The sequence below is a fragment of the Myotis lucifugus genome, unplaced genomic scaffold (genome assembly GCF_000147115.1).
Source record: "Myotis lucifugus unplaced genomic scaffold, Myoluc2.0 scaffold_2, whole genome shotgun sequence".
Classification (NCBI taxonomy): domain Eukaryota; kingdom Metazoa; phylum Chordata; class Mammalia; order Chiroptera; family Vespertilionidae; genus Myotis; species Myotis lucifugus.
This window is the reverse complement of record NW_005871050.1, coordinates 20597656-20613482: the sequence shown is the minus strand read 5'-3', so window position 1 is coordinate 20613482 and position 15827 is coordinate 20597656. Positions and strand designations below refer to the sequence as shown.

At 36.4% G+C, this 15827-nt stretch overlaps 1 protein-coding gene across 7 annotated transcripts in view; it reads left to right on the top strand.

Annotated features, from left to right (window-relative positions):
- PLS3 (plastin 3) overlaps nucleotides 1–15827 on the top strand; it is an 88550-nt gene that overhangs the window by 57816 nt on the left and 14907 nt on the right. For all 7 annotated transcript variants that reach the window (XM_014459190.2, XM_023758553.1, XM_023758551.1 and 4 more), the window contains 4 exons: nucleotides 5859–6022; nucleotides 12261–12390; nucleotides 12893–13025; nucleotides 15236–15317. In XM_014459190.2, coding sequence (XP_014314676.1) covers nucleotides 5859–6022; nucleotides 12261–12390; nucleotides 12893–13025; nucleotides 15236–15317 — 509 coding nt within the window. The remainder of the gene's footprint in view (nucleotides 1–5858; nucleotides 6023–12260; nucleotides 12391–12892; nucleotides 13026–15235; nucleotides 15318–15827) is intronic.

The following is a 15827-nucleotide window of genomic DNA, read 5'->3' as shown; positions in this document are numbered from 1 at the left end:
GGATAGAGCGTCGGCCTGCGGACTGAAGGGTCCCAGGTTCGATTCCGGTCAAGGGCAAGTACCTTGGTTGCGGGCACATCCCCAGTAGGGGGTGTGCAGGAGGCAGCTGATTGATGTTTCTCTCTCATCAATGTTTCTAGCTCTCTATCCTTCTCCCTTCCTCTCTGTGAAAAATCAATAAAATATATTTTTTTAAAAATCAGAACACTTGGTCAGTTTATTGAAATTTAGCTCTACTCTCTGTGAGAACTTTGGTCAGTGGGTAGGTGGAGTTTCTTCTTTCCTGCCTCCCATTAAAGTGTACCCATACTGTCCAAATTTTCTGGACCAACAAGTTGAGACATATGCTTACAGAAACATTGAGAATACTTTAGGCGATATAGGTCATATGATAGTATCTACTTTATCGGGTGGCTGACTATATGTTGCTGGAACAGAAGTCTTCAAAATGCAGAACCTGTCTGACCCCATGCCAATGTATAGTTAGTGAAGAAGTGGGAAATGTGTCAGAAAAGGGTTCCAGAGTACTTGCACCTTGAATGAGAACATCAAGGGTGCCATTATGCCAGGCGGTTTTGATTTTAGTTTTTAGTTGTTAAAACTGTTTTCAGTGTAGGTCTGTGTATTTTGGGTCAGGTTATTATTAAATCTTACATTTATGTCAAACCCAGAAAAGGAAAAGTTCACCATCAAACTTAGTTCTGAGCTCCTGCTTAATAATGTCACTGATGATGGGAGCTTTCTAAAATGCCACTGTTCTATCTCATTTCCTGCCCTTTCAAAGTACAGCATGTTACATCTCTCATATTGTTTAAGGGTGTGTGTGTGTGTGTGTGTGTGTGTGTGTGTGTGTGTGTGTGTGTGTGTGTCTGTGTGTGTGTGTCTCTGTGTGTGTGTTTGTTGGCTGGGGATTAGCATAAATTAGCATAAAACTCTTTAAAAATAATTACACCCAATTTTGTCTTTCAAGTACTTTAGCAGCTGGGATATGTTGTAACCTCTGCCTTCTTATTGAAATTGAAATTGTTTTCTTCAAAAGATGTGATTTAAGAATTCTAAGCACACAGTGCAATATATAGATCATGTATCATAGAAATGTACACTTGAAACCTATATTATTTTATAACCAATGTCCACAAATAGATTCCATTTTTTTAAAAAAAAGAATAAAATATGAACAGAAAAAAAATGCCTTCGATCACAGGAGGTAGTAAAAGCTAGATATACTGATAACATAGGTGAAACTTTTAAAATATGTAAAACTAAATGACACATGTTCAATGACTCTTCTCCCATCTCAGCAAAGATATAGGGTAGATATTCTAAGTGACTCAAAAGTTTTGCAAGGATTTTAAAGCCACAGTTTCAAGTACAAACCAGGATGTTCTGTCTGATTAATTTCTGTATCTGCCACAGAGTAGGTACTCAATTTGCTTTGGAGGTTCACTCATGCTAAACAAGTGTCCATCCTTAATACAGTAAAGCAGGTTTCTACATTTAGAACAAGAGAGGTCCTGAACCTGAAAACCATCACTGGTTGTCTACTTGGGTACTCCTCAGTGGGTGTGTTCACTTGGAAAACCAAATTACAGATCTGAAAGCTTCTGGGTGGGGACAGGATTAGAACAAAGTAAATGAGATTGAATGTTATTTAAGGGATATTTCTGTCGTTATGGTTTCCTGATAGAATTGCCATTCAGTCTGGTAGTGCTATTTCTTTTTTGTTTTTTGTCATTGTTGTTTAATTTTGTTTTTAAAATGCTCATTAGATTAGAGCATTCTTTTCCTGGTTAATTACTTAGGAATCAATGATTCTACAGAAATCATTTTTTTCCATTGCTTATTATATGCAAGGTACTCTGCTACATATTGGGGTGGGAGGTAAAGAAAGATTAAGAAGAATATCAAGGGGTTTGCAATCTAATAGGATTGTCATGAAATGACAATTCTTGTTCCTCCAACCCTCCCCCTTTAAAATGTTCCTGTCAATTACTAAAGCATCTGTTATTACTACTCTTACTTTGAAATGGAGTTTCCACATGTGGTTATTTTATGTTAGTTATATTTTAGGGTGGCTACTTCCTGGCATCTTTTAATCACATCAGTGAGCTTCTAATTAATGCTCATGAGAGGTTATTTCAGAGGGGGCTCACCCAAGTGGTAGTTCTCCCCTTTGCCTACAACTCTATTGCAAATAAACTGCCAGATAGACTAGACTCTCAGGTAGCTTTGAATTCATTATAGTTCTCCAATATTTATTTTAAAGCATCTCTACCTTCTACTTTTATTATATCTCTGAGAATACAAGGACAGTTAAGTACCTGTTATATGCTAGGTATAAACTGGAGATTAAATTAAACTCCGATTATGTCTTTTCAAACGTCAGAGGAAAATAGAATACATTTTACAATATTTTCTATCAGAAATTGCTAAAGTGGACAAAGTTTTGATAGTTGCACAGAATAAGCTACTTCCTTCAATAAAGGTGTCAGAAAAAATGAAGGAAATTTATTTATATAATGAGGTATAGTAATGGTCAGAATATCACTCCATATTTTTTCAATATGTATTATGATTTTATCTCATTAAAAAAGGTATGTGGGGGTGTGTGTGTGAGTGTGGTTTGTGAAGTCCTGTGTGTATTGAATTTAGAGTCAGGTGTGTTAAAGCTAAAAAGGGACCTTAGAGAAAGATCATTTTATGCAAAGCACTCCTTTTACAGATGAGAAAACTAAGACCTAGAGAGAGAAATTGTGTAAACTAGTAGCCAAGGTGAAATTTGATCCTGTATCACATTACTCCCTCTGCTGTGTCCTTCCAGCTATGCTATGTGTCTTTCACTGTGCCACACTTGCAGTGAGCTCAGTTCTAACTTTTTAAAGAAATGGGAGGAAACACATCAGTATATGCATGGGAGAAAGGTGTATTGAAACCCAAGAATTTCATTCATCAAAAGTTGCTAAAATCCTGCCACAGTGCCCTGTGGATTACTTTGTTCTTTTTAGTGACTACAGATGTTGCTGGATTGATTTCTACATATAAACACTTTACTACTAACGTGTTTGATGTATGACCTTTATAAATTCAAATCAAAGAGAGTGAAGATGTGCCCTAGCATTACCTTGAAAGAAATAAGTGATTTTCAGAAGTGTTGAGTGGTTTGGGGATGATGGGTTTTTTGTTTATTTGTTTGTTTTTAAAATATTTATTGTTGAAAGTATTACATATGTCCCTTTTTCCCCCATTGACCCCCTCCAGCCCATCCCCTACCCCCTGCCCGGGGATGATGTTTTAAAAGCATAGAGATTTTAACTGATAAATTTAAAATTTTATCATCTATTTTTATGAACATTTGTTTGACTCTGGCATTAAAACTAAACATAGGCCCGGCTGGCGTGGCTCAGTGGTTGAGTGTCGACTGTGAACCAGGAGGTCACGGTTCAATTCCTGGTCAGGGCACATGTCTTGGGTTGTGGGCTCGATCCCCAGTGTAGGCATGCAGGAGGCAGCCGATCAATGCTTCTCTCTCATCATTGATGTTACTTTCTCTCTCTCCCTCTCTTTTCCTCTCTGAAATCAATAAAAAAAAAATTTTTTAAAAAAAAACTAAACATCGAATTTTATCAGGGGAAATGGTTTCATATAGAATATTTAATATTTTAATAATTGGCCCAAAATGGCCAATATGAAGTACACTGAGATAATACTTAGGATAAAGTCCAAAGTATGTTTCATGGCCTTTAAGAAGTTTTATGATCAGCTACCTAACTTCATCTCTCACTTTCTCCTTTGCTTACTCTGCTCAAGTCATACTGGATCTTTTCTGTTCCCTAAATAAACTAGACACTCTTCCACATCAGATGTCACATTTGCTGTTTCCTCTACCCGTAGTCTTTTTCCCAGATACCCACATGATTTGCTGCCTTACCTCACCTATGTCATCTTTCAAATACAACTTCCTCAAAGTGTTGACCAAAAATGTCTCTAGAAGTTTCTGAATGTCCCCTGGGAGGAGGGAATAAATTAGCACCCACTCTAACCCCTTGCTTTATTTTTTCTTCGAAGCACTTACATTACATTATATTTTATAGTCATACCTCATGTTATATTTGCTTATTAGTTGTCATTGGAATGTGAGCTCTTTGACAGCAAGAATTTCTTTCATTGGTTGCAGTATCTGCAATCCCAAGAACAGTACCCGGTACAGAGTTTTTAAGTAATGGATCACTAGATTAACTATTCACAAAACATTGTCTTGTCTTGAACAGTGCCATGATCATCTTGGGTCATTTCTCTATTCAGATTGTTTCCTTTTATTATAGTAATTCAATATACATGAAAATGACTGGGGAAATAAGGAATAAAAATAAAAAGCATTGTTAAACAGTAGGTATTTGAAATTGCTGGTGAAAGTCCAACTTTCTTTTTTTTTAAATTTTGTTTTATTGCTTAAAGCATTACAGAGAGTATTACATATGTCTCCTTTCCCTGCCCCCTTGACATTCCCCCAGCCTCCCCTACCCCCCAGTGTCTTGTGTCTATTGGTTATGCTTATATGCATGCATACAAGTCCTTTGGTTGATCTCTTACCCCCCTCCCCGGCCTTCCCGCTGTAGTTTGACAGTCTATTCGATGCTGCTCTGCCTCTGTATCTATTTTTGCTCATCAGTTTATAATGGTCTTTATTATACATAAATGAGTGAGATCATGTGGTATTTATGCTTCTCTGACTGGCTGATTTCACTTAGCATAATGCTCTCCAGTTCCATCCATGCTGTTGCAAATGGTAAGAATTCCTTCTTTTTTACAGCAGCATAGTATTCCATTGTGTAGATGTACCACAGTTTTCTAATCCATTCATCTGCTGATGGGCACTTAGGCTGTTTCCAGATCTTAGCTATGGTAAATTGTGCTGCTATGAACATATGGGTGCATATATCCTTTCTGATGGGTGTTTCTGGTTTCTTGGGATATATTCCTAGAAGTGGGATCACTGGGTCAAATGGGAGTTCCATTTTTAAATTTTTGAGGAAACTCCATACTGTCTTCCATAGTGGCTGCCCAACTTTCTTCACTAAAAAAAAAAAAAATGCTCAAGTGATCACAAACCTCAGTACATTAGCACTCTCCTTTTAAATAAACTTTTGGTCATTGATCAGTTTTTGTGGTTTTTTTTTTTTTTTTCATTTAACAGTTTCAGATTAAGCATCATCAGTATTGAGATATATACTCTGCTAAAACTCTAGTAGCACACACAAAAAAGGTTATTTATAGAGTCATGGTAGACACTTGCATTACTCAGAGCTGCAATTATTTTTATGAACTTTATATTTGTGTTGGACTAATGTTTATTTACATTAATTTAAGAAATTGGCACTGAAAATGGTAACTTAATTTGAGGTGTGCTTTGTCATATAATCAGCATTAACTCATAAAACTATTCTATTAGACTAATGGAAGAAGAAGGAAAACACCCAAATAGCTACAATAAAAATTATTTTATACCATGTCAGTGTTTTATTGGTGTGCAATGTATTCTCTTAATAAGTTCTATTAACTTCATTATTTAATTCTGATTTTATTAAGCAACTGTGCTTTCTTAATATTTGGGTTGCTATTTTAATAAGCAAAGCTACTTGTACACTGTTTAATATACAGGATACATGATGTAAAACCCTACTCTTTCTATTAAAATTTGCTTTTCCCTTTCAAACAACCTTAGGTACTAAAAAATATGAAAGAAAAAAATTGTATTTAGGCAAGTTCATAAACTGAGCCTCAAATGGAGAAAAATAATAGGCTTACTTCTTCCTTCTAAAAGTTTTTTCCTATTTTGTTTGCTCTTCCTTTTTATAAAGATCTCAACAGCAATGGATTCATTTGTGACTATGAACTTCACGAGCTTTTCAAGGAAGCTAATATGCCATTACCGGGATATAAAGTGAGAGAAATTATTCAAAAACTCATGCTGGATGGTGACAGAAATAAAGATGGAAAGATAAGTTTTGACGAATTTGTTTATGTAAGTATGAAATGAAAATCCACCATTTTTACAACTGATTGTTCCTTTGTCTAGTGCAGTGGTCGGCAAACTCATTAGTCAACAGAGCCAAATATCAACAGTACAACGATTGAAATATCTTTTGAGAGCCAAATTTTTTAAACTTAAACTATATAGGTAGGTACATTGTTATTAACTTAATTAGGGTACTCCTAAGCTGGCCTTTGCTAAAAAACGTCCTCAATCTGATTGAGATACATTCGTTGAGGTCGACCTCTTCCAACTCTTTCATCCACACTCGTCTTGTATACTTGTTTCAGATAGACAAGTGTGGATGGGAGAGTTGGAAGGGGTCGACTTCAGCGAATGTACCTCAAAACAATGTACCTCTCCCCCCGCGCTGCGTCTCCAGTCGCCCAACCGACCAACCGACACCCCCCACTTCTTCTAAGGCCACTTCTTCAAAATAGACTCGCCCAGGCCGAAAACCGACTTCTGCGCATGGGCCACGAAGTTTCAATTGCACTGTACATGCGAGCCCGCACATGGTATTTTGTGGAAGAGCCACACTCAAGGGGCCAAAGAGCCACATGTGGCTCTCGAGCCGCGGTTTGCCGACCACTGGTCTAGTGGAATTATGAAGTCATACGTACCATCTTGCTAAGTTCCTAAATATATTGTATTAGTGCTGGTGTAACTAATGAAATTTCTCTCATCCTAGCCACTAAATTTAGTTAGCTCTTTTAGCCATTAAATATCTTTAACAAAAGAATTGAGAAAACGGGCACTGACAAAGATGTAACATACTGCTCACTTTGTAAGGTGAACAGTCTCTTTTAGGGCTTCATTAAAGGGCATTTTCCAAGGTGCTAAATGACATCCTTGAAGTCCTCTTTCTCTCTCCCTCAGTGAACAGTGTGCTCCTAAATTTTAATAATACACCCTGACTCACAGTCTTGGAAGTTTCCTGAGTTGAACATTCTGATTAAAAAGATGTTTGCTACTCTTGCAGTAGTATTTAGCTGTACCATTTTCTCTAGGATGATAATTTTAACAATTAAAAGTTAGAAGCATGTCTTTTCAGTTCATTGGAAGAGGCATTTAAAATTCTTGTGTTCTTCTCTAGTATCATAAAATAATATTCAGTGTTAGGACCTGGTTTCTTAATTTTTTGACCCCCAAGCACCTGGTTTATTGTTCTGTACTCAGTGCTTGGAGAGAGAATGTGTAGCACTCACTGTTGATTTTAGCTGCTAGCGAGTGAGGTCTAGATTTTCTGGACGTAGGCCATTTTTCAATCCGTATTCATTGACAAAGTATTTGAGATATATGTTAAAGAATAAATGTTACCTCTTCCCTCAATTAAGGACACCCTTAAGAATATAGTCAATAATATTGTAATAGTTATGTCTGGTGCCAGGTGGGTACATGAATTATCAGGGGATCACTTTGTAAATTATATAATTGTCTGATCACTATATTGTACATCTGAAACTATAATATAAAATAATATTGAATGTCTAAAAAAAACACTCTTAAGATTTTGTTTTTATTTATTATTAATTTAAGACCAAGTTTGACTAGATCTAATTAGGCATTCCTTGCAGTATTTGCAAATAGCTAAGCAGTGCCCAATATTTATCACAAACTTCCTAGCACTCCTATCCTCTTTTTTTTTTTTTTTTTGCCCCAAGACACCTGAAATGACAACATATACCCATCAGTAACCACAGCAACTAAAATTCTGATATGTTCTCTCCAATTAGAATTATCCCCCTTTAAAAGCACCAAAAGAGTTCAAGAAGCAAGTTGACTAAGGAATGATGTCTACTTAGCTGATGGCATTTTGGGGAGGAGGGTTGTTATTGTTTTAAAAATGCAAACATGTTTCATAATTAAAATGATATAGTTCTTACCACCTTTTTTTGAAATACTGATTTCCTCCCCACAGTTTTTGTCTCCAGTTATTGCCAAAGCCTTTTGTTTTGAATTCTGTGTCCAATAGTAAGTTGCAGTTGACTTGCAATATGAGCACTTGCATGTCCTCTGCTGTATAACTTGCTCACCTTGTAACTGCATGTTTTATTGTGAATTTAAAGCAGCTTAGAGCAGTAGTTAACTGTGATTGGGGTTTTTTAAATATAATTTGTTGTTCAGAATTTTTGAATCTAGAAAGAACAGACTTAAGTCATTAAGATTTGCAGTGTGCCGGTATTGTTAAAGATAAAGTTATGAACATGTCTTTGAGAAAAATTGTCTTGGGGAAACAATTTTGTACATTTTGAAACGTTGCAGATTTTGCACAGCTATTTTTGGCCTTTACGTGAATATACCTTAGTATATTCTTTGAAAGTTACATGCCTAATAATTTTGGCATCACCAGGGAATTTTTAAAGTAAAATATTAATAAGGACATTTTTATTTAAAATGTACATTTTAGAATAGGAAGGAATCGATACGTTTATACTCCATTTTACAAATTAAGCAAACAAACCTGGGTTCCTGAAAAAGGAAGTGACTTACCCAACTTTAAAAAGGGGATTAATGGCTCTTTTCAGTTATCTTCCTTCTATTCAAGAAATTTGAAATATGAAGGACAATAAAAATAACCTCCCTGAAGTTTCAGAATGACAACACCATGACTGTACTGAAAGTAATGGGCGTTTAACCAGATGTCTGTTCACTCCCATGTGCTTTGTCATCAATGAAATAGCTTACAAACTGCCTTATGAGTAGATCTCAGTTATCTGAGAAAGAGGAAGTTATACGTATCAGGTATTAACATAAGCAAATAGAAATAAACTTGTTGATGCATGTTACCATTTTGTTTTTCATTTAAATTGCTGTTGTTACTAGGTTTAGGCCTACAACAAATCCCCCCCCCCCTGCCCAATGTAAACCTGATACTTTGAAAACAAGCCTCTAACACTGGAAGCCAATCAATATACAGTATATATATTTGGTAATTCTTTCTGAAATATTTCCTTTTTAAATTCTATGCCTCTGGATTTGGGGGGGGGGGCGGGGGGGGGGCCACTAATTCTGTGCTGAGCTAGGAAGGAGGTGGGACTTTTGAAAGGAATAAGAAACATATATATTCCATAAAAGAGACTGGAAAAGATGTATAGATCGAGAGTGAGCTGTGCACACCAGGAGTTTGTTCACACCCGATAAAGCAAGTCCTTCCTCTTGGAGGGAAAACAGTGAGCTCATTAGGATCACAATGGGCAGCTTTGAAAATATTCATTGAGAAGTCTCCAGCACAGTAGTTGGCCTTGTGTTATCTCTGATTTCAGAGATTCTTGTTAAACCAAGGCTTATACTCAAATAGCTTTGTCATCCACTGGAGCAATTTCTTTTCTAAAGTCACAAACAAAATGCAAATTCTCGAGTAGTGAATCAGTTTAATAGATGCATAAATCTTCAATTATCTTTTATCTTTTAATTTTTTTAAATCTAAAGAACAGAGAAAATAATATAAAACTGAAAATTTGAGCTTGGCTGTAATAATTTTAAAAAAATATTTAGAAAATGAAGGTCATGTAACTTCTAAGACAATTAAAAATTAACTAATTTAATTGCAAGTTTGAATGTCATTCCTGAGCATCAGGAGCTTAGAACTATTCAGTAATTGCATCATAATATTGTACAGCATTTTTATTATTACTACTATTTGTATCATTTCTCTTTTCCATGATGTATATAAATTTAGATTTTTTTTCAGCTGAAATTGTGATCATGGCAACAACCTAATTTTTAGAAGAAAATGATCCTTGAAGCAAAAACATTTGTAATAAGAAAAATAATTTTTCATAAATCATTCTGCGGCAGTAACATTTTGGACATTTTTTGTCATTCCAGTGATTGATGATATGTCAGTCATGAGGAAACTTACACATTTTAGATTTTAATTTACTGGACAATGTTTTACTAAATGAAGTAGAGTTCAGAATGAGGTAGAATAGTGAATATCGTTTTTTCACTGAGCTGATATATAATTATTGAAGGAGGAGATATGGGGACAAAATGGATCACAGTTAAGATTGCTACATTCCCAGGTAACTGTTTTATTGTATAATCTTGGCTTAGAAGTTAAAGGTAAATTGGATCAAATTAAAGTTAAATGGAAAAAATCAGAGTATAAGTAAAAATAATTTTAATAATTTGAAAATTACCCAGAATGCATGAGTTAGGTTCACACTACAGGAATCAAGGAGTCAAGGAATCCAGAGAGAAAGGAGAGTGATTTCGCTGGCTGTGTGCAATATTTAGAGTAGTTAGTGTGCATGTGGGTGTCTATATTTGTATACATGTGGGTGTCTATGTCTACCCCCATACACACACACACACATGCATCTATTCTAAAATTCTACCTTTGAAATTACAGGTATAGCACAAAATCCCAGCTATAGAAATTGAGTAAGCTTGATATTGTAAAACTTACTGCTTACTATTTTCCTATATAAAATTGGGTTTATAAGTCCAAGGAAAGTAGAATTTAAGAAAGATAACAGCCCTGGCTGGCCAGCTCAGTTGGTTGGGCATCATCCCACGCACTGAAAGATTCCTGGTCAGGACACATGTCCAAGTTGCAGGCTCAATCCCCGGTAGGAGGCAGTTGATTGATGTTCTACTCTCACATAGATGTTTCTCTCTCCTTCTCCCTTTCTCTCTAAAAATCAATAAAAAATTGTAAAAAACAAAACAAAAACCACCCAAAATTCTTTAAAAACAAAGAGAAAGAAAGGTAACAGGAAAAGATGACTTTGTGATAGGGCCGCTGACAACACCAACAGCAACTTTTCTACCAGTTACAAAAAGTCACTCTCTAGGTGGGTTAATCACAAAAAGGTGCCCCGCCATGCCCCCCCCCCCCCAGACCTTTTCACATTTAGAAAAGGTACTCCTGCTTTCTGCCTTACACAGTCTAGTGCAGGACATAAAGTAGGCCTGGCTAGTGGATCATGGGCTGGATTTCAGCTTCTTCTCATGCTCGCTCTCCCAGATACAACCTGGATTGACCCTGTTCTATGAATTTCAAACGTAGGCTGCACTTCCTGGGATGAGTGTGTGCGTGAGAGAGAGTATGTACTTGTCCGTAATGCTAAAGGCCTTTGAGTTACTTTCTATTTGTTCAGTAACCTTTTCATTAGGACCTTATGTTTCTTTTGATAAGTGCACTTATGTGTTCTAAACACCTTTTAAAGAAATTTTTATGGAGATGCCACATCTTGTTCTTGTTTTACTGGCAGTGACTAATTTAGCCATGCACATTGGTAGATCAGGAACAAATTTAGAGTTAGGTCAATTCCAGTATTTAAGAAACATATAGACAGTCCTTTAAATTGTCCATTCATTCAGCCAAGTAGGCTGTGACATTTGCTTTGCTACAGCCTGCTCTTGGGCAATTAGAATTTGCAAGTTAATTTAGTTAGCCATGTCCCTTGTTGTGCAGAGACTCTGGACTTCCTAAATGTACAAACAAGACAATCACTGAAAAGCCTCTTGTCTGTGTTTATTCACAATAGTCATATATTGCTGCCAACTAATCACATTTTTCACCTTATTATTCTATACATTTTGATTGAACAAACTCCTACTGAGCTACCCTATTACACCAAAAATCGGTTTTTTGGTTGAGTCATAAATTTTCATCTTTCTTTGCACTAAGAATTGTGGTTAAAGAAGCGGGGATCCTTTAACCTCTTCTCTCCAGGAAAAGAGCAAAGCCTCCCTTGTTCGTAGAAAATGAACAGGTTTCCCTATGCCTTTGTCGCACACTAGTTTTCAGCTTGAAGTGGATTCACTGCATGTGGCACTTAATGTTTTTGACAAGTGTGTGCCGTTTCCTTTCTGGTGCTTCGTTTTCAGTAGCAGTGTTGTAGTACTCGGTTCCCATTTAAAAACCCAAGCCTAGCCCTGCCTGGTGGGGCTAAGTTAGTTCGAGCATTGTCCCAGGCATGTACACTGAAAGGTGGCGGAATTGTGCACATGCTTGGGTTTCTGGTTCAATCCAGTTTCGGGGCGCATATGGGAGGCAACCAATCAATGTTTCTCTCTCTCTCTTTCTCTCTCTCTCTCTCTCTCTGCCTCTCTCTAAAACCCTTTTTTTTAATATTGAAGCTCAGTTCTCCATATTTTTTAGCGCTCATCTATGGGGGAAAATTTAAGTGATCAGCGTATAGAAGAAGTTAACTATGCTTATTGTTCTGCCTGATATAAAATTAATTGTGAATTGACAACATATTTCAATTAATAGATTTTCCAAGAGGTGAAAAGCAGTGATATTGCTAAAACCTTTCGCAAAGCCATCAACCGGAAAGAAGGGATTTGCGCTCTGGGAGGAACGTCAGAGCTCTCCAGTGAAGGAACACAGCATTCCTACTCAGGTAACAGTTTCCCGTGCAGTAAGTTAACACAATGAACTCAGTGGGGTGTACGCTACAAGGTCAAGGAGGGTCTCTAGAACAACATTGCCTCCTAATTAAGAATACAGGAGTCCTTTGCGACATATATTTGGACTTGGTGACTAATACTTGCTGTAAAGGCATCACAAGTATTGTATGGCTTTGTTCGCTTGCAAGAGATATAATACAATATGTGTAATGACAAGCTTCATTATGGTAGAGTTCTATAGTAATATAAAAATGTACAACATTTTTGTAACTAAATTCTCTAAGAATCAATTAACTCTGCTCTGGTTTTTGTTGTTGTTAGTTTTATAATTCCTAATAGCCACTGGGTTGCATTCAAATGTCTGGGTTTCCAAAGACGATGACCACATGTGTGTGACACATTCACGTTCGGCATTACTGAACAACTCTTTTAGGCCTTAAAGCCGTATTTAACCCAGAGTATGAACTAACTTCTTGTTATTCAACATAATTTTAGAGGAAGAAAAATATGCTTTTGTTAACTGGATAAACAAAGCTTTGGAAAATGATCCTGATTGCCGACATGTTATACCAATGAACCCAAATACCGATGACCTGTTCAAAGCTGTTGGTGACGGAATTGTGCTTTGGTAAGATGTTGGCTTATTTTATACCCAAGTTTCCAAAGGTAGTGTTCCAGCTTCATCTTGGGAAATAGTTAGAATTGAAAATTGTACTGGTTCTACCCATGTCATTTCATCTCTAGGTCTGTCCATGAAAGTACCACCAAAACATGAATCTAAAACTCAGCCATTTAGCCTGGGAGCCTCTTTATAGGGAAGCTCTCAGCTTCAGATTTCATGTCATCATTGAGCAGGTAGAGCATTATAACTTTGTTGAACTTAAAGTATGCCAGTAATTTTTTATTCTAAAGTACCATTGCTTCCAAAAGAAACAAAAAAGCTACAATTCAGCCCTAGCCGGTTTGTCTCAGTGGATAGAGCATTGGCCCGCAGGCTGAAGGGTCCCATATTCGATTCCGGCCAAGGGCACATGCCTGGGTTGTGGGCTCGATCCCCAGTAGGAGGGTGTGCAGGAGGCAGCCCATCAATGATTCTCTCTCATCATTGATGTTTCTATCTCTCTTTCCTTCTCCCTTCCTCTCTGAAATCAAGAAAATTTAACAAATAAAAAGCTACACTTCAATTCTCACTCTCCAATTACTTATTTTTGAAAAATTCATTTCTCACTGCTGCTACCCCAGAGCCAACAGTATCTTGGCAGAAATGACATAAGATTATCAGTTGATGCGCCTATTTATAAAGGCTGTGTAGCACGGGAGTTAAAAGCATACCCTATAATCAGCCTGCCCGGGTTCATATTCAGTCTCTGCCATTCAGTAGCTATGTAACTGTAATCAAGATTCCAGCCCATTTGCATTTCACTTTCCATCTGTTATGATTTCTATATTATACTTTCCTCACAGGGCTGTTGTGAGCATTAAGTAAATGACTACTTACATATAGAGTGCTTAGAACAGTGGATATATTTTCTATGATAGTGTACAGTAATAAAATTCCTTTTTGTAATAAAGTCATTTTGTTTGAAAAACTGATTTTAAAAATGTAAGATACCCCCTGCCTTGGCCGGCATGGCTCAAGAAGTTAGAGCATCTGCCCTTCACACTGAAAGGTCTCGGGTTCAATTCCCAGTCAAGGGCATTACCTGGGCTGCAGGTGCAATCCCCAGCCCCCAATCTGGCAGTGAGCCAGAGGCAACCAATCAATGTGTCTCTCTCACAATGTGTGTCTCTCACATGGAAACTCTTCTCTCTTCTCTCTCTCTCTCTCTCTCTCTCTCCCTCCCACCCTCCTTTCCACTCTCTCTGAAAATCAATGGAAAAAAATGTCCTTGGAGGAGGATTTTAAAAAGTAAATAAAATGTAAGATATCCCCTATTTTGTCACTTATGGATACTAAAGAAATAGCTCCCCATGTGTTTTAATAGAGAGAAATAATATGGTACTATTTAGTCAATATTTAAATTTTGCATGGAAAGTAGCATCAGTTTTCTTATGCAGAAAAACATGTTTTAGGGCAATATTATAAACATCTAAAGTTTTAGAGTCTAACTCCAAATTTTACCAAATGAGATTCTTCCTAATAAGTTACAGATTCTAGCCTAATTAACATAACCTTTCTTTCTCTCACCACTGTATTACACACATCAAATATAGTGTGCCTAGCTCATCATTTAAGCACTCAATAATTATTTGGTGAATGAAAGAATTTCATGCTCACCTAATTTTACCTCTTTGTGAATAAATGGCATTTTTAATTGCAACTTATATAATTTAGAAGAAACTCAATTTCTATGTGGGATTTTATCAGCTTTTAACATTTTTTCAATAAAGTTTTTTTCAATATCCAAGTTATTCATTTTTATAAAAGAATGTGGAAAATACAAAAATAAAATAAAATGAGAAAATAGGCCCCAATCCCCAACTCAGAAGTACCCAACTACTGTAAACATTTTGGTCTTTTTTTAATTTGCATTGTGTGTAGTTTTTTTTTATGATAAACATGATAAAAGTCATATATTGCATTTATTTTTTTCAGATTACATGAGAGCTATAATAAGCTTTAAATATTTCTTTTTTAAAAATATACTTTTTATTGTTGATAGTATTACAGATAAGCCTTAAAATATTTCTGAATATTTACAAACTTTAAAATAAATCAACTCTGTATCATAGAATTGTACACTTGAAACCTATATTATTTTATTAACCAGTGTCACCCCAATACATTCAATAAAAGAAAGAAAAAATAAGTCAATTCATTTTTGAATTTCGTTTCAGTAAAATGATCAACCTTTCAGTTCCTGATACAATTGATGAAAGAGCAATCAACAAGAAGAAACTTACACCCTTCATCATTCAGGTATGCATTATTCTCCCCTCTGTCTTCTATGAAACTGCAATTTAAGGATTTGTTCTACAGACCATAGGCTCTGTACTTGTATCTTCTCGTTTAATTCTTACAACTCTGAGTTTAGGATTGTTATCCAGATTTTACAGAGAACAGAACTGGAACTCAGAAGTGTTTCTGAGCTTTTCCGAAATTAATGTTGGAACTGAGGTTCCAACCCAGCTCTAATTCCAAGCCATATGTTTTTTCATTACATATTGTGGTTCAAATATGCAGAAATAAGCAAACATATAGGGTAGGGCAAAAGTAGGTTTACAGTTGTTTGTATGGAAAATAGTACAATCTCTCTCTATATATATAAAAGCCTAGGTGACCGTTGCAACCGAAACAACCAAACGGACGACTGAACAGGTTGCATGGAGCGACCAGGCCGGCAGGGGGGTTAGGCAGGGGGGTTAGTGAGGGACGACCAAATGACTAAACACCAGGCTGCGTGGAGCAACCAGGCGGCGGGGGGGGGGG